General features: G+C 42.5%; 2 protein-coding genes and 1 non-coding gene across 3 annotated transcripts; 1 reads left to right on the top strand and 2 right to left on the bottom strand.

The window, feature by feature from the left end:
* Window positions 1–6: 6 nt before the first annotated feature.
* LOC141575771 (uncharacterized) lies at window positions 7–3,574 on the bottom strand. Its single transcript, XM_074356064.1, has 2 exons — window positions 1,221–3,574; window positions 7–381 (listed from the first exon to the last, which is right to left on the bottom strand). Exon 2 carries the CDS (start codon window positions 354–356, stop codon window positions 222–224), a length of 135 nt encoding a protein of 44 aa, XP_074212165.1. The 5' UTR covers window positions 357–381; window positions 1,221–3,574; the 3' UTR covers window positions 7–221.
* A 141-nt stretch (window positions 3,575–3,715) lies between these two features.
* On the bottom strand, window positions 3,716–23,038 carry VPS33A (VPS33A core subunit of CORVET and HOPS complexes). The gene is made up of 13 exons (XM_010969681.3): window positions 22,886–23,038; window positions 21,270–21,335; window positions 20,704–20,831; window positions 19,637–19,823; window positions 15,729–15,845; window positions 14,639–14,813; window positions 13,135–13,328; window positions 11,635–11,761; window positions 10,572–10,639; window positions 9,751–9,888; window positions 7,898–8,035; window positions 5,582–5,750; window positions 3,716–5,247 (listed from the first exon to the last, which is right to left on the bottom strand). The coding sequence occupies exons 1-13, from the start codon at window positions 23,036–23,038 to the stop codon at window positions 5,066–5,068; spliced, it is 1,842 nt and encodes a 613-aa protein (XP_010967983.2). The 3' UTR covers window positions 3,716–5,065.
* TRNAA-CGC (transfer RNA alanine (anticodon CGC)) lies at window positions 12,095–12,171 on the top strand. The gene has a single exon. It is a non-coding gene; the product is annotated as a tRNA-Ala (tRNA).
* Window positions 23,039–26,255: the final 3,217 nt, after the last annotated feature.

The raw sequence follows: 26,255 nt of genomic DNA, 5'->3' as shown, positions 1-26,255 counted from the left end.
AGCCTGCAGAGCGAGGTCGGCAGTCCTGAGGGGTAGTTGGTCTGCCCAGGGCCTCGCCTCGAAAGGCAGCCCCGGCCCGGGCGCGATGCTGAGAATTCTCTCGTTAGCGGGCTATGCGGGTTCCGCGGGACAGTGGCTGGAGGCGGAGCAGCGCACGGTTGGGCCGGCGGCTGGGGGCGGGCGGGAGGCGGGCGGGGCTGGGAGCCCGGCCGGCGGCGCTGTCACTTCAGCACCAGGAAGTAGGTGGTCCAGCCGGCCAGCAGCAGCGCCCCGATGAGCACTGTGTAGCTGAGGAGCACGAAGGCGAGCAGCTCCCGCAGCAGCTGCAGCACGTGGATGGTGGACGAGGCCGGCATCGCCCTACGTGGGAGGCCTGAGGACCTGTGGGGCAAGGGGAACCCGGGAGACCCTGAGCACTCAAAGAGGACGGTCCCCTCCCTTGCCCAACCTCCACTGGACACTGAACAAGCGCTACTGAGCCAGGCACTCTTACAGGCTGTGGGGAGACAGGAGGCTAGACTAGGTCCTCGCCCTCTAAAGAGTAAACACGCTTTCCTAAGGCTAGGGAAGCCCAAAGTGCTGATTTTCTCCACAACAACCATCTGGACACTCTTTATGCATTTACACTATAGAACTCTTTCAACCCAAAGTTACCCTCGTTCTTTGGCTCCCTATCTGGATCTGAGCTGGAAAGAGAAGTCAGACTGTTCCCAGCCCTTGCTGCTGCACTGGTCTTCATCCTCGGCCCTCTCCTCCCACCCACCTCCTGCATTTTTAATATTGTGAGTGCTACTAATGGGCTAGTGGAATCAAGCTTTCTTTTGCCATCACTCAAGCTGCGGCCCCGGCTGTCAGTGCTGCTTGGGAGGAGAAGGGAAGAGAGATCCATTTGGGTAAGGGGAAGGCAGCAGGCCCTCATTGCAGCCCTTCTGCAATTCCTCTGGCCCCAAGGCTTATCAGTTCACAAGAGTTTGAGGATCTCTGCTTTGTGGTTCGGCGTGCTTGCCCTTCTGGCCAGCCGGGATCACAGGAGTGCCAAGAGGTGGGCATCAACTTGGTTCTGGGCTCATCTCCTTCCCCACTGTGCTCTTGTGCATCTTCCAGCACAGATGCACCAGGTGCTAACAATCACAGACCAGTTTTTCACCTCCACTGCTGCCCTGCCCAGCAGCTGCCCTCAGTGCCAGCCACCAGCGTCCCTCTCTCCCCATTTCACTCACTCAGCAAGGTTTCCAGGACTCCTCCACCGTGGCAGCTCCGTGGTCCCTCTCCCGTCTGGCGTCCGAAGGTAGGCTTGTGTGCGCCCCAGCGATGGCGGCAGAGCTGAGAGATTTTCAGGCAGCAGCTGCACTCACCAACTAGGTGTGGTCTAGAGACCAATCACATCTCCATGTGGTCCCTGAGCTCTCCGGAAGCTGCGCACAGGCAATCCCAGGCCAGGCGGGGCATTGGCAACCCTGCCCGCCCGCCCTCTGCCTCTGTCACTACCACAGCTCACAGAGCTCTGAGGTTCCCTGCAAAGCTCCTGACTTAGACGGGCTGAGCAAGTGGTGCCCCAGGGGGTCTTTCATGACCCCCTTGTCTTGCTTTTCTAAACAATGCAGGTGGGAAATAGTCCAAAATCTCTTCTAACTCACACTGAGATCAGTTCCATCCTACTCTTGAGTCTCAGATAAGAACCACTGTACAAACAACATTCGCTTATGACTGTCCCACTAAAGCAAAAGCTGTTGCTTTAAAAAAAAAAATGCAAGTCTGAGCATTCGTGTGTGAGAACCCAGAGCTCAGAGAACCAAGAGCTCCCAAGTGCTCGATTCTAATTTACAGAGGTTAGCAATTTGGACTCCTTATATGGTCACCTTCCCAATGTGCCCACTTCCAGTTTCAGCTCCTCCAAATGTGAGGTAAAAAAGAGCCAGTCGGGATTTCAGGCAGTAAAGAATAGACCCTTTCCCAGATGTAACGATGAAGGGAAAAGAAAGCACAAACTTTATGCTGCTTCTGCTGCTTTTGCTTTTTGTAGTAGTTTGTAGTTAGACTATGTTTTGACCTTTAAAAATGCAGGCAGTGTGGACATCAACCCTTTTATCACCATCATCATCCAGAAGCAAATCGCTTTTTAATTTGATCAGGATCTCTTATTATCAAATCATTGCCCCGCTGCAGCCAGGCTGAAAACAGGAGCAGAACATTATCAAGCTGCACAGGAAGCCAGTGAGTTAGTAATTGCTCCCCTGGAGAACTGGTCATCTGGAGGGCTCTGTGTCCTGCCGGGTCACAGGGAAGGAAGGATGGCTGAGATTTATACCCTCACCCGAAACCAAAGTAATGGATGAAAAAGGCTATTAAATAGGCCTGATTTTGTTCCCTTTTAACTCTCATGTCCTTCAAAGGGATATCTCAAGGCAGTTATGTGTTCTAGCCTTTGCAGCCTTTGGTGCACCCAATTTGAGGTATTGTTACAGCAAGGGAGCAACTGAAGTTGAGAAACAATTATGTAGCTTGGAGTTCATATGCATTCATTTAGAAAAGAATCTTGAGAAATTTTACATTACTGCCTGTTTTTTTTTTTGACTGATGGATGACAAAAAGGCATTCTCTATTTTCTATAGTATGTCCTCATTAAACCATATGACTGATAACTCACAGCCTGTTCACAATTCATGGTCTGTGTGATGCCTGCATTTACACACCTCAATGTCCTTATCACAGCCCCTCTTCCTGTCTGCTTTAGATACTCAGTTCTTCTGGTTTTTTTTTTTTTTAAAGTACTTCTTGAATTCAACTCTGCTTAATATGAACACTTCCTCCTGGTGACAGGCCAGTCTTTAACGTACAAGTGAGAAGAAGAGAGAAACTGGCATGTCATGATTAACCATAATCCACTTCCGGGGAGGGCAGAGCGACAGTGGACCATCACATGGAGATCCTCCCTTCCCAGTTCTCTTCAAGAATTACAGGTGCTGTTTTTAATCCTCCTCCTCTTAACCAATACTCTCGTTTTACAGTTAAACTACAGTTCAAATACTTATTCCTCTCTTGGCTAAAATTCAAGTGTGCAGTAAGACACAAAACAGTGCCTACACAGACTTCTTTATCTATGCAGATTTCTTTTTTGTAGGATGGCTGGTGTGGCAGAACTGTCTACCCAACTAGACAAAAGTCCAGACATGATGTACAATCCACCCTCTCCAGGAATAAATGTACCATTCACATACCCTTTTTCTCAGTAAGGGCACACTCCTTTGAGACAAAGGCTGCTTCAAGTATTAAATGAACTTACACAAAGGTGTGTAATATATAATTATCCACCTTTCTATTTGCATACAAATGAAGCAATTGATGTTTTGAAGTCTGCTCCTGAATGCGTTTCTAGGAGCTGACCTAACTATGCTTGGAGCAAGCAAGTATAGAGTCCCGAGTGAATGCAGACACACGAGACACCACTGAGTGTCTGTTCACAGGACAAAATGCCAGCCAAGCAGACCTGACTGAACTTGAATTGAATCCCATGAGCTAAAAACACTGAGGGACAAGGTGGATTTCATTCTCTAAAGCAGCCAAGGCTGACAACCGCTGGGGCCAGAAGGTATAAACTAATCTCCCTGGAATAACAAGGATTTGAAAAAGGATTGTAAAAACAGGAATGTCTTTAAGACCTTTCCAAATACTGAATGTCAAAGCCACGAGAAGCTAATCTTTTAAATATTCCCACTTCTACCCCTCATTCTTTTATTAAAGAGATTCTTGGTAAAAAATACACAATTTCTCCTTCACTCATATAACACACCGTGTGCTAACAGAATTCCACTAATGAAAACAAGTGAGGGAAACAGGTACGGGCACTAATTAACAATAGAAATGACACCTGCAGAGGGACACCCGCCCCGGGCAAAGAGGGGAGCAGCTAATTGTGTGGAGACTTGGGCAAGGGCTACGAAACCATCGACTTGGTCCCCTTCTTGGCCTCCACTCCTCCAGATGCCGGGGTGGAGCAGGAGGGAGATTTCCAACTTGCCACCAGCACCCACAGTCCTCTGTCCCACAGCCTGGCCATCCCTGGCAGGGAGGGGCAGCTCTGGCTGCTGGAGGATGAGGTCACCAGACCAGGGGCTGAGACGGAGCTGGGTGTTTTCAAGCAAAATGAACGCGAGAGGCCGAGTGTGGAGAGGCCGCGGACGGCTGGGGAAGCAGTGGGGAGAGGGAGCTGCAAGATGCTGAGGAGGCCAAGTTGCTGGCTGGTGGGGCCCACGATGGGCAGTGAAGAAAACTGCCGGCCTCTACCACTGAAATGTCTTGGAGTTAATATCACGTGCACTAAGAAAGTGTCTTTGAATGGTTACATTCTCAGGAAGCCGCTTCCTAACTATTACGCTCCTCAGTAGGAAAAGCCCTTGCTCAGTAGGGGACCCACACTGACGTGGTGGTGGATCAGAGAGATCATAAACTTTGTTCTGGGGAAAGAAGCTCCCCCAAACCTCCTACTTTATAGAAACAAGAATTGAAAACGGAAGGCATCACAACTTGCCTTAATAACTAGATAAGACAGAGACTGGTGACACTGAGGGTACCAGCTCTGCAGAAGAGGAAATCTCACCTCCGTGATCGCAGCAGCGCTAGGCCACAGCACTTAGCCGCTGCCCTGGGCATGACGTGCTTTCAAGAAATTCAGCACTATTTATTAGGGGTTGGACTTTCCCCTTTTATTTTCATTTTTACCTACTTGGTCCCTGCTTTCTTAAGAACTACCCCATCTGTGCAGCTGTACAGATTACCCATCCCCAACATCCTTAAATATTTCCAGAGGTCCCTAATGAAGATTTTCAGAGCGTTAAAAACTGGCATTTCTTTTACCCAGGTGGATTCTCTTCCATTCTTCTTTCTTTAAGAAATTAGGGACACAAAAGAGAAGCAGAAAGGAGAAAACAGCATAATTTAAGAAGCTGACCCCAACGGCAATTCTACATTCTGGTGTTACTCCTTTACGGGGCTGTACTTCCTTCCAGCACCTTCTTCAAAGGAGCAGTTTATTCCGCAGTTCCCTTGTCAGTCTACTTTGAACGCCCTAGAAGGGTTTTTCCATGAGCGACTCTATCCAGCTGGCCCCGTTCATCAGTTTAGTGGTGGCAATTACATACTCGGTACCTCCATCTTCCAACTGGGAAAGGAACCGCAGGGCAGCAATTTCAGCAAAGGTCACACCCCCGAGGAAAAATATCAGAGTGACTCGGTTTTCTCCTGGCTGACCTAAAATTCGAACATTGCAGAATTAAGAATTATTTATTACTAATGCATCTTATCCTACCTCTTAAAGAAAAAACTGCATCGTTCATAAGGAAAAAAAGTCATACATGTCTCAGTACAGACCACTCATTTGACACTCAGGAACATGATTTTGATCTCAGTGTTTTTTCTAACTTCTCAGATCATCAGTTCAGATGCAGAAAGCTACTGACAAGAGAAGTCTATCAGACTCTGACTCCTAAGTACTTTACAAACGTATTTTACAAAGCAATTGCACAATACACGAAAACCACACTAGCAGTACGTAATTATCTGTGGATAACGGCCACGGACTTACGTTTCTTCTGCAGTCCCGTGGGCAGTGGCTGCCGCTCCTCGAAGTGGGGCCCCGGGAGGATGCGGAGAACTTCCTCGATGCTCCGCCAGCCGGGCCGGGAGAGCAGCTGGGCCAGCCGCACACTGAGCGGGGCATAGCCACTGTACACGTAGGATATGTCCGTGGGATTCTGTTAAACAATCAGAGGGAAAAAGCCTGTAGAGAGAGACACAGAGTACCTACCTGTGGCTTTGGGGGCAATCCAGAAATACTGGATTTGGCTTTGAAGGCAGAAACACAAACGAACCCCCCAAATATCCTGCTCAATATCCAAATATTCTGCTCCAATCCACCCCTGCTGGGCTCTGTTCTTAGCAGCCAGGGGTTCATTTTTGACTCAAACCTTGAAAAGCCACTCAAGGCATCTCTAGGTACTAAAGATGAAAAATTATTACTTGGTTTGGCAAGAAAGTTCTTGGAGGGTGAAGTGGCACTCTCTAGCTGAGAATTACGACCTGGAACCCAGCAATTCTACTTTTAAGCATTTATCACACAGAGGGGCCCTTACTCACTCCAGGGGAGAAAAGACCAAAGCACAAACGTATTACTGCAACACTGTGTACCAGCAAAAGACAGAAAACGACCTGAATTTCTATCATTAAAAATCTGTCAAATCAGGGGGAGGGTACAGCTCAGTGGCGGAGTGCATGCCTAGCATGCATGAGGTCCTGGGTTCAATCCCCACTACCTCCACTAAAGATAAATAAGTAAAAACTTAATTACCTACCCCACCCCCCAAAAAATGAAATCTGTCAAATCATGAAATAAGGTATATCAGCAAAACCATTATGCAGCACCTGAAAAAAAAAAAGTATGTATCTGTATAACTGAATCGCTTTGCTGTACACCTGAAACTAACATTGTAAATCGACTACACTTCAATAAAAAAGAATTTAAAAAAAAAGTCAACATCAAGTAGAAAAAAAATCCTGTTGGACTTTTACTAGGATTGCACTGAATTTATAGATTAACTTGAAGAATAGTTAAAATCAAAGTACTAGTTATTTTTATACAAAAAACCCACTATGTAGCAATTAAAAGGAACTTAAGATTGGGGTAGGTCACAGAAGGCTCTTCAAGGTAAGCAGTGGGCAGGGTGGGGAGAGGCTGGTCCACGCAGTAATGAGAGCAGAACTCATATATTATTTACATTGTACAACACAGGAATTGAGGCAATCGATAGTCCCACTGGGGAAAATAATCCAATTTTTCTATTGAGAGAGGAGACTTTAATTATTAGCTTTTGTGGCAAGAGGCAGCCTAACAAAGTCCCTTATGAAAAAGATACTAACTACTATATATAAAATAGATAAACAGCAAGTTTCTTCTGTACAGCACAGGGAACTATATTCAGTTTCTTGTAGTAACCTATGCTGGAAAAGACTATGAAAAGGAATATATGTATGTGTATGTATGACTGAAACATTATGCTGTTCACCAGAAATTGACACAACATTGTAAACTTCAATTAGAAAAAAAAAAGATCATTAAAAAAAAGAAAGAAAAACCAAAAAGGAAAATAAGAAAATACGAAAAATGAAATTTTGAAAGACTAGAATAAACAATAAATATAAAGCAAAGAGCATGCTACTTTGGAGACCAATAGTTTAGAATATGCACCATTTGTGTAAAAATGTTAGTCTAGACATAGAACCCTTCCGGAAGGACCAGATTAAAAACTGGTTACAGTGGCTGAGGGGAAATTGGAGTTGGATGTGGAGGGAATTGGATTTTTCACTGCTAGCTTTACTTTTGTTCTGGATCCTTTCCAGATCCTCTGCACCCCGCCCCTGTGCTCCATGCCCAGGAGGCGGACCTATGGGCTCCGCACCCACATGCTCCCCCATGGAAACTGGAGCGTGGACGGCAGGGTGCGGCCGGGGTCTCGATGCCCTGACTTCCTCTCTGTGACGCTGCTGGAGGCTGGCTGTGTCCCTCGTCTGGGCAGCTCTGCACATAGCTTTTCTCTCCAGGTTCTGGAACAGCTCCCTGTCCCTGCCCTCAGGCCTAGGCTGGTAAGGGATGCCCCCTGCACTGCCCCACACTGGTCCACCCCACATCTTTATAAAACTCTCCTCATACCTCCACTGTGAGAGCATCCTCTGCTTCCTGCTGGGATTCTAACAGACCCAACACACGAATGCATGACTTTCCCAGAAACATTAGGAGACCATCTTTAGAAAGCAAGGTGGGTGTACAGGTCAAGCAGCAAACGTCATCACAATCAAGTGTCAACTGGTAAAGGAACTGAGATGAAGAAGAGGAGGGGCATCTTACTTGTTCGTTTACATCATCCATCCAGAGGCGTAAGGTTTTCCGGATGGTTGGGTAGTTGTTTCGGCCCCCGGTCTGTGGTTTCAGCAGGCCCGCCTTCTCCAGGTTGTGTAAGGTCAGTATGTGCTCATAGCCGTAAGTCTGCAAGAGAAGTCGTTTGGCCTTGATGTCAAATCAGGAAAAAGGTTTCTGCGACTTTCAGAAAAAGAGCACTGGCAACAGATCAATCAGGTTCTTACTTCAGGGCACGTTACTGAAGTCCAGGCAACGACTGTCCAAGGGCACAGGGCTGGGCAGCGAGGAAGCCCACCCTACAACTGCGGGCAAGTTACAATGAGTCCGGCTCACTGTCTCAAAGAATGATGTAAGGTTTTTACTTTAAAGCAAAAGCAGTTACTTTTGCTACGACATATGCAACTTTTTACTTTAAACTTTTACTTGAAAGAATTTATGGGGGGGAGGGTATACCTCAAGTGGCAGAGTGCAAGCTTAGCATGCACAAGGTCCTGGGTTCAATCCCCAGTACCTCCTCCAAAATAAATAAACCTAATTACCTCCCCCTCCTGCCAAAATAAAAAATAATTAAGTAATGCAATAATAAATAAATACAATATTTTAAAAAAGAATTTATGGACCCAACTTAAGCATCAAATAAATTATAGTATATTTTTCTATCGGATATAATTAGCTATTTAAAAAAAGAACGAGACAGTATATACATCCTGATAAGAAAGATCTTCTGGATTTATTCTCTAAGGACAGGAAAATACAGTAATAGAATACTGTGTATAGTAGGATTTTATTTCTGTTAAAAATAAGCTGTAGTAATAAGAGTAGTAGCCAACACAAAACACTCCCTATGTGGGGGGCTGTTCTAAGTGCTTTATAAACGTTAACTCAGTCGTTCTTACTATAACCCCTCAAGGTAGATATTATTATTACCTCCATTTTACAGAGAAGTTTAAATAACTTGCCCAAGGTCACACAGCTAGTAAGTAACACGGCTCGGTCTTGGGGTTGGTGTCACCCCACGGTCTGTGTTTGTAACCATTCTCTGTACTTAAGCGCAAAGGGAACCTGGAATCACACAAACTGAACTGCCAGCGTTGGTCCCATCGCGGAAGGGAAACGGGTCGGGGTGGGAGGGAGGCAGGGAGGTTCGCATTTTGCACAGTGTACTTCTGCTCTATTTGAATGCTACATGATGAAAATGCACGTGCAGTTTGGGTAATGTTTAAAAAGGCTAAGAAAAAAGCGTGAATGAGTATTTCATTTTAACAATAACGTTATTTAATGGTCACTAGTGATAGCAAATAAATAGTGGCCAAGACATTTTTAAACAAAGAGGAGGATTTCAAAAACCATAGTGGGCTTTTCCTTATTATAAAGTAGCAGAGGCTTGATTTCAGTAAGTCTGCTAAGGAACTGATACCAGAAATTTGCGAAAGTTCCCTTCCTCCATCGAACAGTCTGGAGCAAGGGCACGGGTTTCACGCTGGCTCTGCCCCTTCCTAGCTGGGTGACCCTGGACAAGCTACAGCACTACTCTGTGCCTTGGTTTTATCATCTATAAAATGGGAGTGGTAACAGTTTCTAACTCAGAGCACTATTGTGAGGATTTAAACAAATGAATACGTATATAAAGCTTTTCCAGCTGAGCCTGGTACAGAGTGAATACTCTAGAAACATTTACTGTTGTTATTATGCAAACACAATAAACAATGATCAATGCCAAGGACAACCCCTTCAGGTAGCAAAACATTTAAAAGACAGTGTAAACAATATACCAAAATAGCAGTTTTTTAAAAAGATGTTTTCTCCCCTGGTAAGTTAGTAATTTACAAAAATATACTGACCTGCAGGATTTCTCTTTTGTAATAATCCAAAACTTTTTGTTTGAGCCCACTATTGCACACGGACTGGAGGCAAACTAGTCTTAACACCTTGATCAGCGGGTGTTTCTGGGCAATACAATCCTCGATGTAACTGTTGACCTGGAAACCAAGGACACACAGGTACCAGCGATCAGTTTGGGGACCTAGAGAACTTGGTATTTACAAATAGTTTTCAAAGTCAAATAAAGGAGATGCGTGGGAGAACAGCTCACTCTTTTTTCACTTTCCCTAAACCCTCTCCAAAGTAGCTCCTCCAGCCCCTGCCACCACGCAAACACACCAGAGACTGGGAGGACAAGCTCGGGAAATCCTAAGGCCTGTCTGGACTCTTCTGTCCCTACAGACAACCTCCTGAGAGGCTGCTGCCTGTCTGGGGTGTGTGACCCAGTCTACTTTAATAACAGCAGGAATTTATCAGCATAAAGTAGCAGGAATCTTTTTAGGAGATGGGACTTTTCATAAATTGAATAGCTTTAAATGTAGTCATAGAGGTGGCTACCTAAAGGAACTATACAACTCCCTGAGAAAGCATATCTATTGATTTATCTATGACAGCCCTTAAAAATCTCTGATTTTAGGGGCTGGGTCTCACCTCTCCGTGCACTGCAGAACATCATCTTAAATATTTGATACTTGATAAAAATCTCTATTTATACATTTTGCATTTGCCCTTAAAAATATGTAGGCAAGGCCTGGGAATCAAAGCAATTGCTCTTCTCGCTGTAATCTTATGTTTGATAAGATATCAATTATTTGTTAGAACAGTTTTATTGTTCACATACCTTATCAGTATCTATTCCAGACATAAACTCCTGCTCCACTGTTAGTTTATCAAAGAAGTCTTCAGAAGCTAAAATAGAATTGGCAAATTTGTAACTAAGAAATTAAATGTTAATGCTTTTATACACAGAGCATGATTAAGAAACAAGACCCGAAAAAAAGAAAGTAAATGAAGTTCAAATTGTCACTTGAAAAGAATCTTCTTAGAAGCATGGAAAATGCTACAACCTTGGATTCCTAAATTATATCTAGAGATAGCTGACCACTGGACCCCTCTGCCGTCCTTAGGACTCACATAAGATCTAAAGAATTTTACCTCATTATCAGTGAAAGCTGATTTCCCAAGAGCATTTCACCTTTATCATCAGAGCCAACCCAGTTTCACCTGATTTCCACTTCTATTAACACACTGATCACCCACTGTGGGTCGGGTGCCCCTAAGGAAACACAACTGCCACCCAGATTTGGGTGACATGGTAATCCACACGTTAATATGAAAACAAAGGACTGATTTCCCAACAGTGTTTTATTTAAGATTCAAAGTATACTTTATCAAACAAGGCATTGAACAATCTCCTCCTCGGCTTCTACAGCCTCTGTTTTAATGAATAAGCTTATCTTTGTTGTAATATACGTCTTCCAAACTCTTTCAAATCCTTAACGTGTGCTCTCTACCAATTCTGCACACAGTCTTCAAGGGAAAAACAAAAATGAAAACAGAAACATTATGCCGTTCTAATTAGGTAATCCTTAACAACAGGGAAAAAAAACAGACTGAAAAAATTAACTGCCTTGTTATGAAAGCAAATTTATGGAAGAACTGTTTTCTCTCTTTGCTAGTCCAAATATTTTGTCATATTATTCTAATAATGAAAAAAAGACTGAGTCAACTACAAATAGAAAGTTTTTAACCATAAACATGTGTCCTTAATTAACATTGAGAATCACAGCATTAAATCAGAGCTGACCTTCCCAAGGAAGCACGGTGGTGCCAACGACCGAGGGGTCTAACGCTGTGTGTGCAAGCCAGCCCCGCTGAGCGTGCCCACTCCCAGCGATACTCACTAGTGACATCTTTGATTAACTCTGCAATCGACGTGTGGTTGGCGAGTGAGCCTCTCGCTGCCTGCATGTGGGGCAGCTGCGAAACGAACTGCTTGATTTCCCCAACTGTCTTGGCGTTGTGCCTTTCCTGAAATGTAAAACAGCAGAATCATCGCGCGGGGAAGGTATTTTATTTTTAAGTGCTCTGTTTCTGTATTGCTTAGAGGACATTTAATGTACGTTAATTCGAAAGAAAGAAGGGAATACAAATAAATCAGGCCAAACGGACCTCCAACATTAGATAGAAAAGCAGAAAAGATAAGCTCATTGTGCCTGATTACCGCATTAGTACTTCTTTAGGGAGCAAATGTTCCAGGTTCTGTCTTCCTAGGCGCCAGGGCATATGTATCGTGATTAGCATTTGTGAGGTCAGCGCTAGGTTATTAACAAACATTTCTGAGTTAAAAACTGAAACGGGTCGGGGGGTAAGGTATAGCTCACTGGTAGAGCATGTGCTCCGCATGCACAAGGCCCTGGGTTCAATCCCCAGTGCCTCCATTAATAAATAAATAAATAAGCCTAATTACCTACACCCTTACCAAAAAAAGAATTTTTTAAAAATGTGGAAAATCAATAAGATAGCTCAAAAACAAGTATAAAAAATGAAAATGAAAACATTATGTTAAGAGGGGATGCTAAACAAGTTTCCTCCATGATAGAAAAAAATCCATTCTTACTGCTGAACCTCAGACTTGAATACTGTCCATGAATAAAGTGACTCCTGCTCAGCAATGAGAAAAACTTTTTGGCAAAAGTTAGTAATTTAAGACAAAAATAACGTCAGAAACTTGAAGAAAATCAATTAACGAATATAATTCCCAGGAAAGATGAAACCTGGAAATACATACTCAGTAGAAAAATCAGTCTTCAAAAATTCTCCCAATTTATGTTTCCAAAGACTAAATATGCAGAGTTCATCATCTTACTGAATTCCCATGTTTCAAAAATGAGCCTAACCAAGAATAAACCAGTGGCTGGGCAAGTGGAGGCAGGAAGGTGATAATGGTGCCGCCAGTTTAAAAGCTTGGGGCTGCTGGGACTTCACTGTCATTATCACCTACCGCGGGCATGTTCGCTAACCTGGGAGCTTTCGGCCCAAACTGCCAGTTCCATTATAGAGGGTCTGTAATTTATAGTACAGCTGGCTTCCTCTTAAGTTGAGATAGGAAATAATTTTAAAAAATGTAAAACAAATGTGTATGGTGAAAGTTTGTAAACGGCAAACACTACCCCTTCCTCCTGCAAAAGGAGAAAAACTTAACACCTTTCTCATGGGTCTGGGAAAGAGTTTTAAAAGAAAACCTTGGGTCCTCCAGCAGCTGAGTCTGCAGTCTTCTCGGGATGAGAACTGTAGCCCCACTTAGTGGCTGCATCTTTTGGCAGCTCTTCCTGCCATGCTGGGTGGGATGGGCGGTCCAGCCCGTGACCTACAGAAGCGGGATGCTGACCAAACCGTCTCACCTCAAAGGCTGCAGAGATCACCTTGGCTTTCTTGCTAAGTACGGAGCCCACTGCATTGAAGTTTTTATCTCGGATCTCAGCATACAGCTCCTCCGCAGAATTCAGCTGAAGCTTCTTTGCTTCCGTGGGAAGATCCTTACCACCATCGCCCTGCTTCTTAGGTGCAAATTTCTCTGGAGGTAACTTCACGTAACCTGAACAACCGGGGAGGGGAACAAGCCTCTGTGTGCATTTACTGGAAGAACCAATTAAGTGCCAGGCACAAAACAGCATTTTCCAACTGAGGAGAGCAGGGAAGCCGGCTTCAGGAAAAAATGGCCTTCCACACTGAGGGTTCAATTTTCCCACGATCCAAGTACAGGATGCAGTGACTCTTTACTATTAATATCATGGTTCTACTTTTCTTCGGCGGCATCTATGTAAATCACTGCACCAATGGCCAGTTCCTAAACTTATTCACAGATTAGACCACCTTTTCAAAAAATTTACAAGGATCTCCCCATTATCTTCTGGTGTTTTTCAAACTGGAGGTCGTGTCCCATTAGTGGATCATAAAATCAAGTTGGTGGGTTGCAGTTAGCATTAAAAATAAATAACTAACTAAAACAGCAACTAAAACATTAAGTACTACAGTGCATCACATGGAGTAGGGAAAGTTTTTGTTTTTAAATAAAATTTTGCATCAGTTTCACACACACATATAATATGTGTGTATATACTGGATCATGATTTACATATACTTATTATGGGTTATTGTCCAAAATAGTTTGAAAGCTATCACCTGAAGGCCAGTTTGAGCCCACTTCCCGTTTTTGTAAAGTTTCATCGGCACAAAGCCACCCCTATTCTTTACATCTCCTCTGGGCTGCCATCACATGACAATGCGGAAGTGAGGTTCCACAGAGGCACTGCAGGACCTAAAATATTTCCTATCTGGCTCTTTACAGAAGTTGCCCACCCCGCTGGAGAATAAGCTGCCACGTCTCTCAGCAAGGTATCCAGCTCCTCCAATAAGTAGCCTTAACCCTCTTCTCCCACTTCTGTTCCTGCCAAACCAATTTAGTTACCATTTCGGGAACACCCCACATGCCCTCATGACCTGCCTGTGGCACATGAGCTGGTTTAATTCTAAGAAGTTTGGCAATATGAACCAAGGGCCTTATAATGTTAACACCTTTTGACCAAAAAATCCTGCATCAGAGAATGCAGAAAAAGAAAGTAATATGGTATACAAAAAAATCTTTATGTATACAGATGCTTTTATTACCATAAAAACCCCAAACAACCTAAAATGCCCAGCCCCGGTGTGACCCACCAAGCGGTTTGCTCAGAGGTCGCTTAATCCTAGCATCTGCAGGTCAAAGGTCAGCATTTTAATTTTTTTTTTCAAATATTCTCTGATTTATTTGGAAAGGAAGAGCCTTCTTTTAAAAAACAAACAAATGGCCTTTTGGGTATTTTTATCAGATTTCCTATTAGTAAAAGTAGATGTCACTTTACTCACTGTTCTGAATGCCATAAATTTCATCAATGAGTCCCTCATACGTCAGCTGAGTGGCAAGAGGCGTTAACAAATCCACGTTCCGATCGAGCAACAAGAGGTTATCAAAGACGGGAAATATTGAGTTTTGGCTTCCTGTGAACTCTCTCTTCATCCTGATCATCATATTGGCCACTTGCTGGAAACAAAACATTGGATCAGGTGGGACTGTCCTGGGAATGAGCAGGACATTAAAAAATTCGACTGAAAAATGGAAAGACAATCAAAAAAGTAAAAAAGGGGAGAAAAACCGTGGAAGGTGAGATTGATAAGAAATACAGAAAAGCATTCACTGTCGGCCGCTGTTCTAACACTTCACACTTTAGCCAACAGGAACCACTACTTCCCAACGAGGCATGAACCCAGATAGTCTTGTTTTGTTATTCCCAGTAGTCCTGGGCTATAAAGTCACCGTGACAGCGATACTGAACCACTGCTCTGAGGGGCAGTGCAGGGTTAGGGTCCCACAGGCCTCTGGTTATAACACTTCCATCATCTGATCAATATATATCACAACCTTGTTTAATGTGTGTTTCTGTTTAAAGACACGCTGTTGATTCACTATCACTCACGCCTGAACAAAGCTCATCTAACACATGTGGTTTCTCCCTTAGGCACATCACAAACCTTCCTGCGCTCCGAACACGAGACACTGCTTCGGTAACACCCTTGGGGGCCACTTTGAACAGCAAAATCATCAACAAAAAAAGCACAAAAATGCAAAAAAAAAAAAAAAAGGTGGCACTGAGTAGCGCACGGCACTATGTAGTGGCAAAAAGGACGCCTGTGTACTGTATGAGCTGAAACAAGAAAGCAGGGGGTAGGTCCATCTGATCTCAGCTGGGAACACGCACACTGGACAAGTCAACTCACTGCCGCTCTGGGCATGTCCGCCAAGCATTGTGAATATTGATTCCGGGGCTATAGATCAATTTTAGCAAGCAGGTGAATCCCCCCCCTGAAAAAGAGTTGACTGTGTTTGTAAACAGTTTCCCCCCTTTCTGCGTCCTGGGAGGCCCTCCTTCCCCACCAGAACCGTCTTGCCACTTCTCACCCGGGCGCACTCTCCTTTCCCAAAGATCTGGGGGATCGTGCCGTACAGAGCTTGCAGGGTCATCAGCCCCTTGGCTGCGTGGTACAGGCTGGTCTGGTCACTCTCCAGGTAGCACTCCTGCGGGTAGGGAGGAAGGGCCGGTTATGGTCAGGCACGGTCAGCTGGGTGCCCAGGGGGGCCCGGGTTTGTCCGGCGCTGGGATCCGGTGGTCACCGGGTAAGACCATCTCCACTGACTCCCCACTTTGCTGGGGAAGCTGGGGACCTGAGCCCATTTCACAAAGCTGCTGTTTGGCAGCCCAGGCTGTGAGGCCGACAGCTCTGCCATCGGGGTGCAGCTAGGGAAGCTACTCTCCCAGGGCACAGCCTTCTGGAAGAAGAGCGTTCTTCTTAGTTTATCAGCTCTTGAATAAACTACAAATGGGTTCTCTCAGTCTGGTAGGACACTGTGGGAGGGCCACGTGCTAACACTCGTAAAATGCACATATTCTTTGACCCCTTAAATACCAGATGACCCCACAACAGAATACTTGGCAGTCTTCACAAAGAACATGAGCAGATTTTCAGATACACAAATGAAGGCCATAACATCTTGAGAAATGAAAAGGGGCAGCTGAACAATCTTTAGAGTGTGATCTCATTTTCAGAAAATAAATTTTATAAAGGATATAAAATTATGCTTTTTTGCATAGGAAAAAAATGCTAAAAAAAATACATACAAAACCAGGTGGGAAGTGAGAGGAGAGACTCAGTTTTGCTTTTTGTTTTTTAACATTTTTTATTGATTTATGAAGAGACTCAGTTTTGAAGCTGGTAAGTAAGAGCACAGGTTCCAGACTGTCTTGATCTGAACCTCGGCTGTGTTACTTCCCAGCTGGCACCCCCGGCCAGTTAGATAACCTCTCGTGCCTTAATTTATTCTTCTGCAGAAGGGAGTATATTTGACACAGTATAAGGATTAAATGAGAAAAACACATGTAAAATATTTCATCCCAGCACCTGAAACATACAGTAAGTGCTTGATAAATGTTAGCTTTTATTACTGGAAATAGTTTGGTTTGTTTTTTTTTTAAACAATCATCATCCACTCATACTTTAAAATTGGAACACTGTACCAGACACCCCTCACCCACCCTCCCAGTGTGTCTCTAGCCTCCAAAGCCAGGTGGGAGGGGACACTGGCCAGATGATGGAAGAGAGGGTGGAGCTCTCATTCACTCTGCCCCAAGGACAGGAGGGCTGTCCCTGCAAAGATCCTGCGCTTGGTCTTTACTGAAAGTCTGTCCAGTGGCTCTTCCAAGTCTAGTGATTTTAACATTTCAGACTGTGACACATCAAAACCAAGAACGTCCAAAGACACACTTTCTTGAAAAATTACTTAAAACTCCCGACTGGAGCAGAGCTAAAAACTCAAGAAAAAAAAATTAGGGAACATCTCTCAAAATAATATTCTTTTTTTTTTATTGAAAAAGTTTTAAAAGACAAAGGCACTCCTTTTATAATTCCATCTTTTATAAAAAGACTTAAAAGGTGATGACAGATGTTAACCTTGCATTTCCGCTCTAACATGGGGTGGCAGTGGGGTGATTATTTGTACTAATATCCCCCTATTCTGCACCTGTGGAATTTCACATGGTATTTCAAGCCATGAAGCCATGAGGACATTTTTGGAGGGAGTGACGGCTAATGGGCAGGGGGTTTCTTTTTGAGATAAAAATGTTCCAAAATTAGACACTGGTGACAGTTACACAACTCCGTGAATATACTGAAAACCACTGAATTACACACCTTAAAAGAGTGAATTTTATGGTATGTAAATTATGTCTCAATAAAGCCATTATTTAAAAAATTAACTACTTTATAATTGGAAATGTCTACATGATAAAAGACATTAAAATTAAAGTTACAAGGGAAGCCACAGCCTGGGAGAAGATATTTGCAGCTTTTATCATACACAATGATTAGTATTCAGAATATATAAAGAATTCCTCAAAAAAGAAAAAATGGGCAAAGAAAATGAACAAGTAATCTGCTAAAGAGAAAAATCTTAAACACCAATAAACATATGAAAAGAGGCTCAGCTTCACAGTAATCATGAAGATGCAAATTAAAACAATACTGTTACCAGAAATCGACACAACACACTGTAAACTGACTATACTTCAATAAAAAAGAATGCACAAAAATATTGTTGATCCTCTTGGATTGGAAGAATCAACATTATTAAAATATCTGTACTACCCAAAGCATCAACAGATTCAGTGCAACCCCTATCAAAATACTCAGGATATTTTTCAAAGAACTAGAATGGATAATCCTAACATTTACATGGAACCACAAGACCTGAATTGCCAAAATAATCCTGAGAAAAAAAGAACAAGCTGGAGGTATAACCCTCCCAGTCTTCAGATTATACTACAAAGTTACAGTAGTCAAAACAGTGTGACACTGGCACAAAACCAGAACATAGATCAATGGAACAGAATAGAGAGCCCAGAAATAAACCCACACATCACAGTCAATCTATGACAAAGGAGGCAAGAATATACAGTGGAGAAAAGACAGTCTCTTCAACAAGTGGTGCTGGGAGAGCTGGACAGCTACATGGGAAAGAATGAAATTAGAACATTTTCTCACACCATATACAGAAATAAACTCCAACTGGATTAAAGACCTAAATGTAAGACATGAAACCATAAAACTCCTAGAAGAAAACACAGGCAAAACACTGACATAAATCACAGCAATATTTTCTTGGTTCACTCTCCCAAGGCAAAAGAAATAAAAGCAAAAATAAACAAATGGGACCTAATTAAACTTAAAAGCTTTTGCACAGCAAAGGAAATCATCAACAAAACCAAAAGACAATCTATGGAATGGGAGAAAATATTTGCAAACAGTACGACCAACAAGGAGTTAATTCTCAAAATATGCAAACAGCTCATACAACTCAATAGCAAAGAGCCAAACAATCCAATCAAAAAATGGGTAGAAGAGTTGAATATAGACATTTTTCCAAAGAAGACACACAGATGGCTAGCAGGCACATGAAAAGATGCTTAACATAGTTAACTTTACAGAAATGCAAATCAAAACCACAATGAGGTATCACGACATATCTGTCAGAACGGTTATCATCAAAAAGTCTACAAGTAACAAATGTTAGAGACGATATGGAGAAATGGGAACCCTCCTACACTGTTGGTGGGAATGTAAATTGGAGCAGCCACTGTGGAAAACAGTATGGAAATTCCCTAAAAAAGTAAGAATATAATTACCATATTACCCAGCAATTCCACTCCTGTGTATATATCCAGAAAAAATGAAAACACTAATTTGAAAGATACATGCACCCCAATGTTCATAGCAGCACTATTTACAATAGCCAGGACAGGGAAGCAACTTAAGTGCCCATCAACAGATGAATGGATAAAGAGGATGTGGTATATTTATACAATGGAATATTACTGAGCCATAAGAAAGAATGAAATATTGCCATTTGTAGCAACTTGGGTGGACCTAGAGAATATTATGCTTAGTGAAGTAAGTCAGACAAAGATAGACAAATACTGTTATATCACTCATATGTGAAATCTAAAATACTAATACAAATGAATGTATATACAAAACAGAAACAGACTCACAGAAATAGAAAACAAACCAGTGGCTACCAGTGGGGGGAGGGGCAAATTTACTAGTTTGTAATTGTAATAACCTATAATGGAATATAATCTGCCAAAATACTGAATCACTATTCTGTACACCTGAGATTAACATGACATTGTAAGTCAACTACATTTCAATTCTTTTCAAAAAGGCAAAGCAATTTCGTGGACACTGTCATGCTCATAAATTTGGCAAAAATTTAAGTCTGACTTTCTTTTTTAATAAAGAAAATGCCAAACTTACTTTGAATGCACCTTCTGATTCCATGGATAAAAGATCCCCATCGAATGGAATGAGATCCAGGCTGTACTCCTCTCTATGAATGAAGGATCCCAAAACACCCAGATCCTTCAACCGCTGTTCGCACAGCAAGCTACGTCGTGGCACAAACAAAATGTGGAAATCTCTTGCTGGGCCACGTCTGTCTTCACTGCAAAAGAAGTAACATTTGTGAGCTTATGAGCTCCTTAGGGTCACAGACAATTTCACTTACTCTATTCCCACTGCCTGGTACACAGTTGGCACTAAATAAATGCAGGTTAGATAAACATATGAATAGTGACTTTCAGACCCAAACCGCTACAGTTGCCTTCTCACTCTCTCTTCACCCACCCGCCTACCCCCCACAGGAAAGCAGCATTGATTCAGAGCCTGTATTTCTGATGCATTTTCCAGCTTTCTCTTATTTATGGGGCATTAAAGCTCTCAGATTTACTGAAACAGGATATCTGTGTCTTACTGAAAACAAATGGTTCTTTGACCAAACCAATACAGTAATAGAGTCTCATATTCAAATGAAAGATCATCCCTGACTCCTACTTCTATTCTCCTTGACAGTGGACTTCTCAAAATAGCTCATATGCTTTTATGATTTCAGGGGCCACATCAATCGATTGTACCACAGAGTGCAGACTGGGCTGGGAGAGCTTCCTTTCTAGACTGGATGCTTTATTAAATTTTAATCGGCTCTTACTTACTTTGCTTATGAAATTCAAGCACACTATGTTCACTATATTGAAAAATAACCATTAGCGGTTTTGTTTTTTAAATCAGAGTCCTTTCTACTGATACAGGTCCACACTTTCAGCTGTCCTGAAAGAACGGAGTTATGTCACGATCACGCTCTCAAACTGTTTGAACATCCCAAGATACCCATTCCGTCTTGTATTCTTTTGTGCCTTTCCTAGTCATCTGAAAGACCACTTTCCAGTGCATTGGCAAGAGACAGGGTTTGCAATGAAAAGCTCAGGACATTAAAACCATTAGAAGGACCAACCTCTTTTGGCCCAAATATAAGCTCTAAGAGATACCTGAGCACATTTTCAGCAATTATATCCATCAATTCTAGCCTGGGTCGGACAAAAAAAATTATATTCTTGACATCAGCTGCTGGCAAACGACTTCCTTTAAGCGTGAACATTTTTTCCACTTCATGTTCCTAGGAAAATACACAAAAGATTAACAAAACCCCTGACATTCACATATCATATCCAGACTCAAGACATCATAAACACTCCCAGCAAATGCATATCAATACTTGTTAATAAAATTTAGATTTCCCAAAACAAGCTGTATAAAGGACAAGGTTGCAAGACGAGGTCACTCCTATTGTATCTGAGTTTAAATGACTCCCGCAGGATGAACTATCAAAGACACCGGGTGACAATTACCTAATACAATGCTAATAACTAGGATCAGTACAGCATCACTGGCCAAGGGACCACTGTATACAAAATGTTAGTCAGGCATTAGCATCAGTGTTTATAAAGACCAAACAGACTTGCAAACCAAGTTACTCAGGAGGAAATATACAACCTTATTATTATTGTTAAAGTACAGAATTAATCTCTCAACAATCCCCAGGTAGCTCATTTACCTTCAGTAGTGAATACTGTGCAATCAAGCCAAACGGTCCTGTGAGGTACTCATCCCAAACTATTGCCTATAAGAGGGGAGAAACATTCTTTTACTACAATTAATATCAAGAATTTCAACAATATCAACAGAAAATAGTAGTCATATGTAGTACAAATATGGGTCTCAAACACTGAATTAACAAAAATTATAATTGGACCTGAGCACATTCATATCCTACAGGTCTAAAAAAGTAGCATCAGGGCAAGTGATGCTACTGTTGGTCATGAGAAAGTTAAGACTTAATCGCTGTCCTCAAGAGAAAGAAGGAACTGTAGTTTGTTATGTATCTGTGTCACGGTATTGATGACTAGACTGAACCGTATGGAAACAGCCAGTTGCAACGGTTTGATCTAGTATTTTATATATAAGCATCATATAATTCAATTATAAAAATTAAAACCTCTGATACAGGTATTACAAATACCTTTTTAAATTGAAGTTTAGTTGATTTACAATGTTGTGTTAGTTTCTGGTGTACAGCATTGTAATTCAGTTATATATATTCTTTCTCATTATAGGTTATTACAAGACATTGAATCCAGTTCCCTATGCATAGGGGACCTTGGAGATATATATATATATAGTATAAGGGAGTCAGGACTTTTTGATCCCAAAAGCCATTGCTCTGGGATCAATGAGCATTTCTACTGCTAAACTTCTGTGTCATTTCTTTGTCTCTTCCTTTTCACTTAAACATTTTATTAAGATAACTGAAGATTAATATTCAGTTGTAAAAAACAATACAGACAGATCCCTTGTATATGTTGCCCAGTTTTCCCCAATGGTAACGTTTTGCAAAACTATAGTTCAATAGGTATTACCACCAAGATACTGACACTGATACAATCCATGATCTCATTCGGATTTCAGCACCATTTCCTGAGCTTGAATAGCTGCTAGCACCCACTCTACCCCTTGGGATCCTATTCTTTCTACGACTGATTCCTCAGTTTCCCCAGTTCTCCTTTTCTCTTCAGAGTTGTGCTGCAAGTTACTTAAAGGGACTGATAAATCCTAAGCGGAGAGGGGAGAGGTAATACCACTTAAAAGAAATCCTATAAACTCCTTGATCTACGGTTTCTGATTCCATTATGAGGTGGGTGCTAATAAACGTCTAACAGGAGAAACAATTCTGTTTTTGGAAGGTCACGTTAAAACCTCAAATAGCTACCACTTCTCCCACCATCCGTGTGAGCAGCAGGTTGTAAGGTGTTGGTGCTTCAGACTTTCTTAGGTATGATTTGTAAATACACGTGGATCGCTGCAATGAATGGACACTGGACCATCTACGTTCTTGGGCCGGGCCCGCCGCACCAGTACCAGTGTTTGTGGGGAGGTGGACAGCGGATCGGCCCCTCTGGACCTGAAAAGCACCTGACGCAAGCTGGTTCGCGAGGGGCTGAGATAGCACGGTGGCGGACTCTGGGCTGGATGCCCCTCTCCCCCAGTCACCGTCACCGCCAGCTTGCCTCCCTGGAAGCCCCGGCGGACCTCCTACACCTGGAGCTCAGGCGGTCAGGGGCCGGATTAGGCCAGGCCGCACCGCCCCAGAGGGCGCAGCACACTGTCCCTCACCTTGCTTCCCGCGCACTTGTCCAGGAACTCGCGCAGCTCGCGACGCACCGCCTCGCGCAGCACGTTCAGGTTCACCCGCCCGTAGGACAGGTGCGCCGCCATCTTGCTCCCCCGCCCCGCCCCACTGCAGTCCAACCCGGTCGGCTTCCCCATAAGCCCCGCCGACGGACGCCGTCACGTGACGGCGCGTTCACGTGACCCGGGCCGCTGACGGCCCGCCGAACCCGGAAGCGGCCTCGTCCGACGTCTGCAGGTCTTTTCTGGCCCTAGCGCCCGCCTCTGTTCCACCGCGGGGATCCTGAAGAAGCTCCCCGAGACCAACCGCCCCGCCCAGACCCCGCCTCAGTCCAGGAGTCGTTGGGCGCTGAGAACGGAGTTTAAGGACGGAGACTGGAGCCTCCTGGTCCCGTTTAAAAATCACGACTTTCTTCTTACCAGCAGGCATACTCGCTGTAAAATGGTAACTTGAAACTAAACTTGAATGGAAATCTTAAATTATAGCAACCAGAAAGTCCTGCGTTCTGCTCTTCTGGTTTGTCAGCTAAAATCTACAAAAGTGGCTAGGGGCTGAGGGACGGACCCTTGAGTGACTTGTCTGTTTAGCGCTTCTAGGAGACTGAGGCGACATGGTATTTCACACAAGTTCTTTCCGACGTGGGATACAAGTAAAATGTTACCTCTTGAGTTGCGAGGATAAAAGATGTCATTTACATCGTGTGACTTATGTAAAAGGCTTAATATTTAATAATTTGCTCAATAAATAACATTAGCAAGGTATGTGGGTTTCAGTACTTTGAGGTGGAAATGGATATTTGGGACCAGGTGAAAGAGGCTTTAAAATGTTTGGTCTTCGAGTGCCTGGCTCCCTTCAATCCTTGTCCTTTGTGAAGAAGGGACTTGCTAAGCAATTACCATGGAGTGTGTGTAAGCAAAGAGCGGGATTTGGAGATGAAGCAGTGACCAATCACATATACATACTTGCATTCTTAATTTCATGGCTCTATTAGACATTTAGATTTGAAAATAACTCCTTTCCACACATGCTGACTGTTCCATGCCCTAGTTCTCAACTCGATTTTCACTGTGGTTCTCAGCGTGTATCACAAACTCTTCTCACATGTGCAGTTTCTTTGCTCAACTGAGAATATTTTAGCACCATCTGCGAGAATAAATGTTGAGCTCAGCAAGCCTCGTCATGGACTGTTAAGCGAGGGCACGACTATGTAAGAAGTAAAATTGCCCACAGTCACTAAAATCTCAAGCGTGCATGGGTGCAAATAAGCAAGGCTAGGATAATAAAGGATCCTCCTCAAACAGGATCAGGATGCTAGATGATCAACAGAGGTGTTTTGTGTAGAGATTCAATGTTTGGAGACATTGCTATACTACTGAGTTGCCCTATAAATATCACAGACTTGTTTATAGTTTGAGGCTTTTTTTTTCTTTTCAAAATGTACTTTTTATTGAGATATAACTGACATATATTAGTTTGAGGTGTACAATGATGACTTGATATATGTATATATCATGAAATGATTACCATAGTAAGTGTACTTACTAGTTCAAGGCTTTTCCAGTCTCTTCAGCAAATGGTGTTGGAAAAACTGGACAGCTGCATGTAAGTAAGTTAGAATACCCCATCACACCATACAGAAAAATAAACTCAAAATGGCTTAAAGACTTAAACATAAGGCAAGACACTATAAACCTCTCAGAAGAAAACATAGGCAAAACATTCTCTGACATAAATCTTAGCAATGTTCTCCTAGGGCAGTCTACCCAGGCAATATAGAAATAAAAGCAAAAATTAACAAATGGGACCTAATTAAACTTATAACCTATTGCACAGCAAAGGAAACCATAAGCAAAACAAAATGACAACCTACGGAATGGGAGAAAATATTTGCAAAACATGAGACTGATGAGGGCTTAATTTCCAGAAAATATAAACAGCTCATACAATAACAAAAACAAACAACCCAATCCAAAAATGGGCAGAAGACCTAACAAGCAATTCTCCAAAGACATACAAATGGCCAAAAGGCACATGAAAAAAATGCTCAATATCACTAATTATCAGAGAAATGCAAATCAAAACTACAGTGAGGTATCACCTCACACCAGTCAGAATGGCCATCATTCAAAAGTCCACAAATGATAAATGCTGGAGAGGATGTGGAGAAAGGGGACCCCTCCTACAGGAATGATAGGAATGTAGTTTGGTGCAGCCATCATGGAAAACAGTATGGAGATTCCTCAAAAGACTAAAAATAGACTTACCATATGATCCAGCAATCCCATTCCTGGGCATATATCCAGAGGGAACCTTAATTCAAAGATACATGCACCCCAATGTTCATAGCAGCACTATTTACAATAGCCAAGACATGAAAGCAACCAAAATGTCCATCAGCAGATGACTGGATAAAGAAGCTGTGGTATATTTATACAATGGAATACTATTCAGCTATAAAAAAGAATAAAATAATGCCATTTGCAGGAGCATGAATGGACCTGGAGATTGTCATTCTAACTGAAGTAAGCCAGAAAGAGAAAAAAAAATACCATATGATATCACTTATATGTGAAATCTAAAAAAAAAAAAAAAGACAAACTTATTTACAAAACAGAAACAGACTCACATAGAAAACAAACTTATGGTTACTGGAGGGGGAGTGGGAAGGGAAAAATTGGGAGTTCAAGATTTGCAGATACTAATATATATAAAATAGATAAACAAATTCATACTGTATAGCACGGGGAACTATATTCAATATCTTGTAGTAACTTATGGTGAAAAAGAGTATGAAAATGAATATGTGTATGTTCATGTATGACTGAAGCATTATGCTATGCACCAGAAACTGACACATTGTAAACTGACTATACCTCAATTAAAAAAAAATATATATATATATACACACACACACACACAAAATAAATGAGTCTTTTCATCAATTCAGTTGATTCTGAAGTCAAGGACTACTGTAAGTGTATTTTTTAGGTAAAAGTAATGTTCAGCTAGTAAATGTGCTTTGGAAATATCTCCCTGTAGGGTAGTCAGAGCTCATGAAACAGATGCTCGGTTGTCATCATTTTGGTAAACATGATAGCTTTCAGTTTCTTTCCCAAACTTCTTCATGCATTAATAGTTGGTACTACATGGTGCCATTTACATTTGTCAGGTAATATAGTAATGGGGTATTTATTTTATGCTAAGTGGGTCATAGAATGCTTTGAGATAATTTCTTAAAAGCTGTTTATCAACAAGACTGCAGTAGAAATTGCTATTTGGATCTGTACTGCTTGCTCATTTGCAGAAAAACCATTATGACAAATAAACCTGAGAATAATTCCAGTTTACTACCAC

The sequence above is a fragment of the Camelus bactrianus genome, chromosome 32 (assembly GCF_048773025.1).
Source record: "Camelus bactrianus isolate YW-2024 breed Bactrian camel chromosome 32, ASM4877302v1, whole genome shotgun sequence".
In the NCBI taxonomy this organism is placed as follows: Eukaryota; Metazoa; Chordata; class Mammalia; order Artiodactyla; family Camelidae; genus Camelus; species Camelus bactrianus.
Note: the sequence above shows the minus strand (reverse complement) of the source record. Positions and strands in the feature narration are given on the sequence as shown.